At 55.9% G+C, this 10,808-nt stretch overlaps 5 protein-coding genes across 5 annotated transcripts in view; 2 read left to right on the top strand and 3 right to left on the bottom strand.

Moving 5' to 3' along the window:
- The window catches only part of GUITHDRAFT_112351 (hypothetical protein), a gene marked incomplete at both ends in the record, with an annotated part of 1,371 nt that extends 739 nt beyond the window's left edge, over positions 1-632 (bottom strand). Inside the window, 3 exons of the mRNA XM_005828567.1 lie at positions 12-400; positions 455-506; positions 552-632. Of these exons, the coding sequence (XP_005828624.1) occupies positions 12-400; positions 455-506; positions 552-632 (522 nt within the window). The remainder of the gene's footprint in view (positions 1-11; positions 401-454; positions 507-551) is intronic.
- An 883-nt stretch (positions 633-1,515) lies between these two features.
- On the top strand, positions 1,516-4,254 carry GUITHDRAFT_95955 (hypothetical protein). The gene is made up of 14 exons (XM_005828566.1): positions 1,516-1,897; positions 1,959-2,042; positions 2,160-2,201; positions 2,248-2,336; positions 2,516-2,623; positions 2,671-2,716; positions 2,760-2,807; positions 2,855-2,958; positions 3,153-3,207; positions 3,261-3,299; positions 3,353-3,384; positions 3,434-3,481; positions 3,526-3,583; positions 4,047-4,254. The coding sequence occupies exons 1-14, from the start codon at positions 1,520-1,522 to the stop codon at positions 4,164-4,166; spliced, it is 1,251 nt and encodes a 416-aa protein (XP_005828623.1). The 5' UTR covers positions 1,516-1,519; the 3' UTR covers positions 4,167-4,254.
- A 297-nt stretch (positions 4,255-4,551) lies between these two features.
- Positions 4,552-4,902, bottom strand: GUITHDRAFT_112349 (hypothetical protein; the record flags this gene model as incomplete). The annotated part of the gene is made up of 1 exon (XM_005828565.1): positions 4,552-4,902. The coding sequence occupies one exon, from the start codon at positions 4,900-4,902 to the stop codon at positions 4,552-4,554; it is 351 nt and encodes a 116-aa protein (XP_005828622.1).
- Positions 4,903-8,316: 3,414 nt separating this feature from the next.
- GUITHDRAFT_112348 (hypothetical protein) lies at positions 8,317-9,882 on the top strand (the record flags this gene model as incomplete). Its single annotated transcript, XM_005828564.1, has 1 exon — positions 8,317-9,882. One exon carries the CDS (start codon positions 8,317-8,319, stop codon positions 9,880-9,882), a length of 1,566 nt encoding a protein of 521 aa, XP_005828621.1.
- Positions 9,883-10,220: 338 nt separating this feature from the next.
- Positions 10,221-10,808, bottom strand: part of GUITHDRAFT_49807 (hypothetical protein) — a gene marked incomplete at both ends in the record, with an annotated part of 1,619 nt that continues 1,031 nt past the window's right edge. The window contains 2 exons of the mRNA XM_005828563.1: positions 10,221-10,382; positions 10,550-10,612. Of these exons, the coding sequence (XP_005828620.1) occupies positions 10,221-10,382; positions 10,550-10,612 (225 nt within the window). The remainder of the gene's footprint in view (positions 10,383-10,549; positions 10,613-10,808) is intronic.

The following is a 10,808-nucleotide window of genomic DNA, read 5'->3' as shown; positions in this document are numbered from 1 at the left end:
TTATGCACAACCTCGTTGTTGATTGGGGTCAGCCAAGAGAGGACCATGACATTCTTGTCTGGCAGCTTTGAACCTGCATCCTTCCCGTCCCCTGCTGCTGCTGCTGCTGCTGCTGCTGCTGCTGCTGCTGCTGCTGCTGCTGCTGCTCCCTCCTCCTTGGCCTCTCCATCTGCAGGTTCCATCTGAGCCTCCTCCTCCTCCTCCTCCTCCCCTTCATCGTCAATGTTCGCATCCTTGAGGGACTGAGGGACCAGGGAGCACAGGAACGAGACAGGGTTGGGGTACAGAAGGCGGGACTGCAGTCGCTTTTCTGAGATCTCAATAAAGTTGCATCCTCGTTTAGGGCAAACTTCATCCTTATCTGCCTCGACCGTTCTCTCTGGTTTCTGCAACGGCTCTGCTGAAGTGATCTTGAGTCAGAACGTAGCGAGCAGGAGAGAAGAGTTCTTCTCACGTTCTTCAACTTTGCGCTTCTTCTCTGCTGGCCGCCCCCTGGAATTTCTTCCCTGCATGACTTGTCAACAATGTTACGATGGTGATGGACCTATTACGCGGTGAGACGAAGAGTCTTCAGCATGGCCGGCTGATTTCACTTTCTGTTTCCGCTTGTCCGCACGAGGTCGCTTGCCCATCTTCCCTGAAGTCACGTGAGGCTAGGCTGTATCGGTTCAACAAGCTTTCTGTCCTCGCTCCTCTCTTCTGCCCTTGCTCTCATCTCTCATATCTACATGCCCCCACCTACTCTCCATCATCCTCGCTTCTTCTATTCTTCCACCTTCAATCCCCCTCCCCAGTCTTGCCCTGCTTGCTCGGTCCCATGTCTATCCTGGCCTATCTGTCCTGTCCTGTCCTGTCCTGTCCTGTCCTGTCCTGTCCTGTCCTGTCCTGTCCCATGTGCTGTGCTGTGCTGTGCTGTGCTGTGCTGTGCTGTGCTGTGCTGTGCTGTGCTGCTCTCTTCTCCTCTCCATCGCGTTTCTGTTTGCAAAACTTCACGTGCATGGCGCCTGTTCTCTGGTGGATACGAGCGGGGACGAGGTTCAAGGTCATGAGGTGGGATGGGGCCACTGGAAAGGAAGAGGAAATGGCAGTACAGGGTCAGAACGCGAATTGAATGCGCTCGTTGGGGGATGGGGAGAGGGGAGGGGAGGGGAGGGGGGAAGAGGAGAGAGGAGAAGGACGAGGACGGTAGGATCCTTCAGGGGACGAAGGAGGACACGGTTGTCTGCTGGGTTTCAATCTGACACTTGTGACTGTTTGTGCTACGGTGGATTTGTTGGTTTTTGAGTTTGGGGGTCGCATACGTTGTAGTTTCTTGGTCCTCCCATTATGATGTTGCTCTTCCACCCTCTGCTCCTCAACAGCATCCTCAGCATCGTGCAAAAGCTCCCTTCCTCTTCATGATCGTGCCTGTTCGCTTGTTTGATCGCTATGGTGCCATACCACGCCGGAGTCTTTCTGTGCAACTCCTGCCCTCTTGCCGTTCAGTATGACAGGATTCTGACGATTTTCATCCTCAGATATGGCAGATCGTGGAGAAAACAGGCACGAAGAAGCGGGAAAGTCAGCACGGCATGTTGCGATCCCCGCAACGACGGCCCCGTGGGCCAGGAGCCCCAGCAGTGAAAATGTCCCGCCCAAGGGAGACGTCATGTCGCCAACAGTGGCACCATGGTCGATCGGGCTAGTTGAACCTCAGCAGCTCTCACTGGAAGAGAAGCTGGCCAAGGCAAGAGGATCTCGACCGGGGGAGGCTGGCGCGGAGCCAGTAGATGCAACAGGAAATCCTCCAACGGAAGAAGGGGAGGGGAGAGAGGTAGCGCAGCTGTCGGTCGTGGAGGATGGAAAGCCCGTGACGTACGGGCTGAAAGTTCCTTACAAGTGGATCAAGACGCACCAGGTGAGAGATGGGGGAGATGTTGGGGAGATGCTGGCGTTGTACGTTGACATCACGCGTCAAGGATCTTGAGACGTTCAAGAAGAGCAAGACTTACGAGAACATCAAAGAGTTTATTCTTTCATTGAATCACAACTGTATGGGCAAGGTATCTTCTCTTTCCTCCTTCTCCCTCCCTCCCTCCCTCCTTCCTGGCCATGTCTCCGCTCCCCCCCCTCCTCCCCCCTTGCCATGGCTCCGAGCTCGTATCTAACCTGCAGAGCAGAAAATCGACGACCCCAGAACGCTCTCTCCCCCTTGTACCAAGGTGATCTTGGCTCGAGAGACCCGGCTAGTGGCTGATGGTGGCGCAGGTGATCGAGGTGCTCAAGACGATGTCGTCGTGGGTAGACGAGATCCCTCCCATCAAACAGCCAATGAGATACGGAAACAAGGCCTTCAGGTGCGTCTAGCCTTCCATGGCCCCGTGGAGTTGCAGGTGGTGCAGGTGGTGTTGACGAGGATGAGGATGGAGATGATGGTGGTGATTGTGGTTGTGGTTGTGACGATGATGATGATGGAGCTGCTGAGGATGCTGATGCCGTTGATGATAGAGAAAACGATAGATATGACGTTGTGCAGGGACTGGATGGACAAGGCGGCTGAAGAAGTTCCAACGATGGTGGAGGCAATGCTTCCGGATGAGATCAAACCTGCAGCTATTGAGGCGACTCCTTACCTCCTTGGAAGGTCAGGGAACAGCGACTTGTTTCTCTCAGCTGATCGAGGCCTGACAGCTTGGGGGACAAGACTCGCATCGACTACGGGACAGGACACGAGCAGGTAGAGAGTCTGCTGGGAGGCAGCTGCACTGATACAGGGGCAGATGTTCATCTGCTTCCTGGCCCTGTTGGCTAAGATCAACTTCTTCAAGGTCTGCAGGCACAGATGGAAGTGCTGAGGGTGAAGGGAACCTTGCAGGAGGAGGACGCTGACGCCCTCGCGTTGAATGTCTTCTGGGAGTACCTTCAGCTTGTCAGGAGACTTCAGCTCGCCTACCGACTGGAACCGGCGGGATCGCACGGGTGACATCTTGCCCCCCCTCTGCCGTTCCCCCTCTCCGCCTCATCTCCTCTCCTCTCCTCTCCGCTCTCCTCTCCTCTCCGCTCTCCTCTCCTCTCCGCTCTCCTCTCCTCTCCTCTCCTCTGTTGGCTCGAGGTCAGAATTTCCTCTTCCCTACTCTCCTCAAGTCTGCCTCCTCTTACACGCATCGTTGCAGATGTTGGAGTTTAGACGACTATCAGTTCATCCCTTTCTTGTGGGGATCAGCACAGGTGAACTGCACAGCAGGCCAGATAGTAGCGACGCTGACTTGGTGGGGGTCCAGCTGATGAATCATCCTACACTCCTTCCTTCATCCATCCACGTGAGGATCTGGGATTGAGGAGTTGTCCTTCCTTTGCTCACTCTTGGGATCAGGAAGACTGGGTGGTCAACAGCAACGCAAAGAGGTATCTTTGACTTGTCAGGCTGCCCTGGCGATGCTGATCACCTCTCAAGCTACTTCTACTTCCACTGTGTTCAGTTCATCCGGACAGTCAAGTCTGGGTGCGTTGACCCCTGTGGCAAGTCGATGGTTGACCCTTTCGCAGCTCCTTGTCGGAGAACTCTCCCATGCTCAATGACATCAGCGCCATCGCCACCTGGCAGGTAAATCTCTCTCCTCCCTCCTCTCCTCCCTCCTCTCCTCCCTCCTCTCCTCTCCCTCCGTCTCCCTCCCTCCTCCCCCCTCCTTCCTCCTCCTCTCAACTTTCTCTCTCCCCCTCCTCTCCCTCCCTCCTCTCCCTCCCTCCTCCCCCCCTCCTTCCTCTCCTCTCAACTACTCTCATCCCCCTCCTGCTCTCCTCCTGCTCTCCTCCTGCTCTCCTCCCTGCTCTCCTCGCTCGTCTCCTCCCTCGTCTCCCTCACTCCTCTCCCTCCCTCCCAGTCACCCCCTCCCCACTTCCCCTTCTTCCTCTCAACCTCTCCCCCCTTGGCCTCTACTCTCCCATCCTTCTCCTCCTCCTCCTCCCTTCCTGCTCTTCCTCGTCCTCTCTCCCTCCCTCCTCTCCCTCCTGCTCTTCCTCGTCCTCTCTCCCTCCCTCATTCCACCAGCTGATCACACTTCTCACAGCGTGTTAACAACGGCATGTGCAAGATGTTCTTCGCCGAGGTCATGGACAAGTTCCCCGTCATGCAGCACATGCTCTTCGGCGGCATCCTGTCCGCGCCGACGGAGGAGGAGGAGGGCTAGCTCACTCGGCTTCCTCGCTACATGGCGGGTGAAGCACAAGGGGGAGGGAAGAGTCTTTTGTATTATTGCGATAAAGGAACTACAACGTCTGCTGCTCTCTTCCGCCTCGAGTTGTTCTGAATCGTCACTCTAGTATCTACGACCAGCTCTCCTTCTTGAACGAGAGTTGACCAGGTTTGACGTGTGGATGTGATGAGGTAGAGATGGAGAAAAGCTGAAGATATTAGCTCGAAAATGACATCATCCCATCTCATCTCGTCTAGTCTCTTCTAGTCTCATGTGGTCTTGTCTTGTTTTGTCTTGTTGTGTCTGCTCTGCTCTGCTCTGCTCTGCTCTGCTCTGCTCTGCTCTGCTCTGCTCTGCTCTGCTCTGCTCTCCTGTCCTCTCATATCAGCCCATGCGCCTTGAGTGCATCCTCCCATATGAAGCTCTGGTTCATGGCGATATTCTTCCTCACTATCCTCTCGAGCTCTTCCTCATCGCATCCATTCGAGCCCATCATCCCCAGCATCTTCCTCGAGTCCTCCACGTCCATCGGCCTCACCCGCTCGCTCGTCAGATCCCTGCAGCCGAAGCCATCGAAGGAGATGCGAACGAGCTTGAGCAGCTTCTTCCCCCTCCTCCTTGTCCCCGTGTAATCTTCCTCCTCAACGATGCGGAAGTCGATGAAGACGCTGCCGTTGTTCACCTCCACCTGCACGTCCGCGTCCCTGAACGTCCCTGCCTGGAGGCGCATTTAAAACCAATGCTGTGTAAAATGTACCTGAACGGGAGGAGGGAGGAGGAGGAGGGAGGAGGGAGGAGGGGGAAGGGAGGAGGGAGGAGGGAGGAGGGAGGAGGGAGGAGGGAGGAGGGAGGAGGGAGGAGGGAGGAGGGAGGAGGGAGGAGGGAGGAGGGAGGAGGGAGGAGGGGGACGTATAGGTGTGGAAGAGCTTCTGGCACACAAACTCGCAGTCGCAGCTCACGCAGCATGAGGGTTCGAGCGGAGTGCGGCGATTTAAGGAGTGGAGTGGACCGGCAGCGGGAGCAGGGAAGAGAGCGTCAACATGTTGACATGATGCTCGTTCGTTTGTTGGTTTGTTCAATCATGTTGTACACGGGAAAGCTGAAGAAAGGATACTTCCAACTCCCTCCCTCCCTCCTCTCCCTCCTGCTCTTCCTCGTCCTCTCTCCCTCCCTCATTCCACCAGCTGATCACACTTCTCACAGCGTGTTAACAACGGCATGTGCAAGATGTTCTTCGCCGAGGTCATGGACAAGTTCCCCGTCATGCAGCACATGCTCTTTGGCGGCATCCTGACCGCGCCGACGGAGGAGGAGGAGGGCTAGCTCACTCGGCTTCCTCGCTACATGGCGGCTGGATGTCCGTAACTGTCTTCTCCCAGAACGTCCCCAAGTTTGACCTGCGCAGGAGTCACTGAGTACACAAGGAGAGATTCTGCAAGTTGCGATGGACGTGAGCGGGATGGTTGACTCCCGCTATCTCTCAGATGTTAGTTTTCCCCTGCATACTCCTTTGGTCGATCTTTGATTCGCTTCAAATATTATGCCACCAAACTCATCTCTTCCACAAGATAGCTTTCCAACTATCCCTCCAAGTGACCTTGGAATTTCCTGCTATCGACTTTCCCTACACTTCACCAATTCCTCCTCCCTCCTACAACCCCTCCCTCGCTCCTATCCTCACTCTATCACCTTGCTATCATTCTAAGCTCTTACCAATAGTCGTAGTCGTAGTTGTGGTAGATCCTTTCCGCCTCCGCCTCCTCACGCGTTAGCTGCCGCAGCATCGCGAACATGGCAATCGACCACAAATAGAGGGAAACGGTTACATTCCGTTTCAGTGAAAGTTCAGCCCTGCGGCCGCCGGGCCGCGCGGCCGGGATCAGTCGGATCCCCGCCGGCCCGGCCCAGTTTAGATTAATCGGAGCCTCGAGCCGAAAAATCTTCTTTTCAGAAGGCGTTTAAAAATTTGTTGCGACGCGACGTACTTTTTCCTGTAAGGCCTTTCCCAGTCGGACCGTCCGACGGACGAGGGCTCCGACCAGGCGACCCGACTTGCTCGAGTCAGCCCAGAAGGCCGAGGGCCGGGGGGTCATGATCGTTCTTGGCTCCTATTATCTCGATCCATCTCAGCCTGTTAACTAAGGAACACACTCAAAAATGCCTTTACTACCACACAAGCAGCTGCTCACGAGATCAAAAACTTGAACTCAAATGGCGTCCGGAGTCTTCAAAGCCGTAGGATCTGAGAGTCTGCTGCCCGACTCGGGTGACTTCCTAGTAGTTGCTAGCTTTTGTACCGCCCCTTGAGTAAAATCTCGAGGTAAGAGGTCGCAGGACACCTGCAATGGCTCCGAAACGGTGCGGTTCTTGGACCCTATTAGCCCCTGTAAGCCCCTTCTTCGGGCAGGGCGTCCGAAGGGGCCCCACAACCCCATTATAAAGGTTGCCTCCTATCTTGCACGCAGTACCAATCCTCGCTTCTCCCCACCCTTCTCCGCTTCATCCTTACCCTCCTCCTTACCCTCCTCCTTACCATCTTCCTCGCTCTCCTCCTTGACCTCTTCCTCACTCTCCTCCCTGGTGCTGCGTCTCGTGCCCTGTCCTTCCTCGACCCCTCGTGCTGCTCAGGCTCCTCTTGCTAACGAGAGGACCTCCGGCACCTCATGTCCCCCCTGGTTTCTATTCGCTCCCAGGACCCTCCTGCTCAGTGTCATTCTCTCATAGCTCTTCCCTCAGCGTCCACTTCACTGCCTCCATCCTCTCCTTTACCTTCCCCATCTTCCTCCTTCAAGACCCTCCAGCTCGCCCGCCTCCGCGGCGCCATGGAGTACATCCGGGGGCTACAGGAGCAGCAAGGTGGTAGCATCGACGGGCAGTCACTGCCATGCTCAGCTTTGAGGGTCAGGGTAGAGATTTCCAGTCTGTATCACGACGACAGGTCATCTACCTCTTGCAGATAGGGCTGATGAAAATCTGCCTCAGCTTTAGGCTGACAAACCTTGCCTGTCCGATCCGGACAATGAAATTCTGGGCCATGGCATCTGACCTGCCCACCAGAGTCGGATGGTAGAGCATTAAGAACGAAGAAGGCGGGACGGAAGGACGTGCGATGATTTCCTTGTAAGATATGTAATGTATGGGAGTAAAGAGCAACTGTAAATGAGCCCGTAGCCTGTTTGAGTCCCACACAAGTCACTCACTGAGCAGTGAACTCCTGAGCTGATTAACAATATCGAGACTCTGGACATCTGTGTAGAGATCATTAGATTCTTCTGTCACTATTGTTACATAGAAAATCGTATTAATACACTGTTGATATGAGCTTAGTGTTAGCCTTCCCACAAATCCATCTATATTCATTCGATTGTCTCCGATCCCAGCACTGACACAAAGTCCTTACTTGCCATGATCATCGGGTAGTATACTGGCAAAGGCTTTTGTAGCGGGTGCCACGGACCGTACGGTTTCAATACTTTCGGTGGGAGCGCGGCCTGGCTACAATGTCGACCGGGAGCATGAAACAATGTCCGACTAGTAGATGCAGGTGTGAGTTCAGGACATGCCGATCAAACGGTTGTCTCTTGAAGGATCGCGATCTTAATATCAAGGCAGCCGCTGAGCGAACTTCGGAAATCAGGCGAGTCATGTGAGCCGACCGTCGGGCCGAGCCGTCGGACGCACTGACTCGGAACTAGCAGTGCCGCGAGACCGGGCCTGGCATGCCAGGGCCAGGCGGCCTCCGAACTCAGCGGAACGGTTTGGACTAGGGCTCCGGACGGCCGGGCCCGGGCCAGCCGGGCCCCGGGGCTCGCGGCGCTCGACGGCCCGGCCCAGAACGACTCACTGTCAGGTACAAGTGATTGAGTGAACAGAAGCCAATGAGGCAATGGCCGCATTAGCATACCGAGATACCGAGAGCGACGGGAGGAGGAGAAAGAGGAGAGAGGAGAGAGGAGAGAGGAGAGAGGAGAGAAGGGAGAGAGAGGATGGAGGAGAGAGGAGAGATGTGAGAAGCGAGGAGCGAGGAGCGAGGAGTAGACCTTGATACAGAAACAGAGATGAAGCTCGAGGACTGGAACCTCCTCCAACGATTCAGCGCCTGACTGTGTCGCTGGTTGGCGAGAGGCTCCGCGCAAACCTCAGCATGCGATCGTGCAGCTGGTTGCACTTGGTTCTCATTGGAGCCGCGGCAAGGAGCTGCCTACAGGATCCCATGCTCAGGGGAGGTGCGGCAGCGCTCATCGGCCATAGGGCTCGAGTTGCGATGAGAGGAGGGTACCAGGACATGATGTACACCGACAAGACGTTCTCTCCCGAAGACTTCACGGCCCTCTTTTCGCTGCAGGACAACGATCTCATCTCGCTCTGCCATGCATGCGGCATCAACCCTTTCGGAATGACTTCGACGGAGATGATTCATGCGCTTCAGAACGTCGAGGGAATCTACAAGGAGTTCCTCTCCGAGGCCCTGGAGGAGATCAGGACCGGCCGGCCAGCGGATTGCTACCTGAACAACACAGGCATGGAGGACGAAGCTGGGATGCAGCCTGTTGAGGTCATGCAGGTGATCAACGAAGCTCCAAGATTCGAGAACCTGAGGAAGGGCTTCTTCGACCCCCCTCAGCAAGGGATCCCAACTTACCGTTCAGCGCTCAACCCGGTTCCTCGCAACTTGAAGTCGCCCGTGAATCAAGATGAGAAGCTTGACATTGATCAACTTGAAGTGAAGAATCCCCCGAAGAGGGCGAGGAAGGATGCACAGCCGGCAAGAGGGAAAGGGAGGGGGAGAGGTGGAGCGAGAGTTGGCCAGACCAGAAAGGGAGCAGGAGGAGGCAGAGCAGGAGGAGGAGAAGAGAATGATGGAGGAGGAGTTGATGAAGAAGGAGGAGACGAGGGAGGAGCAGCAGTCGAAGGTGCAGAAGGGAGAGCTGGAGCCATGGGCAAGACGAAGTCTTCAGCGCGCATGGAGATGCCTCCTAGATTCTGTCAGTTCCCCAAAGGATGTCCGGAGCTGCCCTACTGGGGCTACATAGACGACGGGGTGCCGAGATTTTGCCTCAAGCACCGCCACGACCACCACATAGACGTCCGGAGCCCCCCGAGGTTCAAGTACATGGGGATTGCTCCCAACGGCACTAGAGTCTTCAGCCTGCGCAATATCCCAGTGGCAGAGGACCCCGACAACCCCGAGGACGCGCTGAGGTTGATGAGACACTTTGACGATGACCACCTGTGCGACCTGTGCGGAGCCAACGGGCTGGTACAGATGGCGTACGAGTTTCCCTTCCTCCTCTGGAAGTGGGACACCAGGAGGGTACAGCATGAGGTGTGGATGAAGGAAGTTGGGAGGATGCCGTCTCCTCCTCCTCCTGAGACCTTCGACTTCAACCCTGACCTGTTCCCCAAGGGCCCGTACTACACGCCCTCCGATGTGGAGTGGAAGCGCTTCGAGGGGACGCAGGAGGGAGTGGACCTGAGGACCAACAAAGACGTAGAGGATGCGGAGGAGCTGTATGCAATCCTGGAGGAGGAGCGAGAGCTGGCGGAGAAGGAGACGGAGGAGGAGAAGCAGAAGTTTGTCGACGAGTTCATAGCCCGTTCCATTGCCAACCAGCGAGCACTCGGCCTGCTGGGCAACAAGACCAGGGAGGGCTCGAGGAAGAGTAAGAAAGGGGACGCCAACGACATCTTCAAGATGGACAGCGGTTGATGGGACGCTCGCAACAAGTCTCTACACACCCCTAACATTCGAAGTCCAGCTCTGTTGATCCCAATTATACTTCTGTTCTTGTCCAAATGCTCCCCCCACACCTTTGTCCGGCTCTCTCCTCCCTACCTTCCTTCTGCACATCCTGTCCTCGTCATTGTCCTTGTCCTTGTCCTCGTCCTCGTCCTCGTCCTCGTCCGCCAAACGCTCTAATACCGCAGTGGGCGCTTCCCAACGACTCTCTCGTGCTTCCGGAGGCCCACCATAGACAGCTGGGCGACTCCTAGGAAGCTGAAGATCTTCAAGGCAGTGACCAGCCCAGCAGGCGGCGAGCTGCGTTCCCCTTGGTTGTCAAAGATAGCCAGCAGGAACTCAGTTGAGCCCTGGAACCCGTGCATGATCGACAGGTTGGCGATGACAAGGAAGGAAATGTTCATAGAGCCGCAGAGGGCGAGGATGTAGCGCCACCAGCGGCTTCTCCTCCAACCCTCGCACGCCTTGCTCTGCACAAAGTCGTCATGCGAGAAACCTGCTAATCTGCTCTTGCTCCCCCTCGTTGTTCTCTCCTCTCCTCCCCACTCTCCTCCTCATCTTCCCTTCTCCTTGTACATCCACCTTCCCGCATCCTCCTCCTCCTAGGTTGTCTTTGTCCTCGTTCTCGTCCTCTTACCTCTCCCAGTGCTGTTACAGCCAACTCAAGGCAGAAGAAGGTGCAGTTGAGCCAGGCCCAGGCCTGCGCAGCAGGCGACTCAAAACGTTTGCAAGTCGTGGAGGAAGGAAACTCGAGGGAGGACAGAAAAAGGAGATGGAATCAGGACGAGGAAAGGAGGTAGTGGAGCAAGGCAGAGGAAACAGGATCGGGAAAAGAGGAAAGGTGAAGCGATGGGTGGGTGGAGAAGAAGGAATTGGAGGAGAGAGGAGGATGAGTA

This window comes from Guillardia theta, assembly GCF_000315625.1.
Source record: "Guillardia theta CCMP2712 unplaced genomic scaffold GUITHscaffold_58, whole genome shotgun sequence".
NCBI classification, from domain to species: domain Eukaryota; class Cryptophyceae; order Pyrenomonadales; family Geminigeraceae; genus Guillardia; species Guillardia theta.
The sequence above is the reverse complement of the archived record's forward strand: the minus strand, read 5'-3'. Positions and strand labels throughout refer to the sequence as shown.

Excerpts from the sequence above, each read along its gene's own strand:
- GUITHDRAFT_95955 (XM_005828566.1), top strand. The coding sequence starts at position 1,520 with ATGGCAGATCGTGGAGAAAACAGGCACGAAGAAGCGGGAAAGTCAGCA. Across the intron at positions 2,624-2,670 it reads ACTCCTTACCTCCTTGGAAG|CTTGGGGGACAAGACTCGCA; the intron begins GTCAGGGAACAG and ends GAGGCCTGACAG. Across the intron at positions 2,808-2,854 it reads CTAAGATCAACTTCTTCAAG|GAGGAGGACGCTGACGCCCT; the intron begins GTCTGCAGGCAC and ends GGAACCTTGCAG.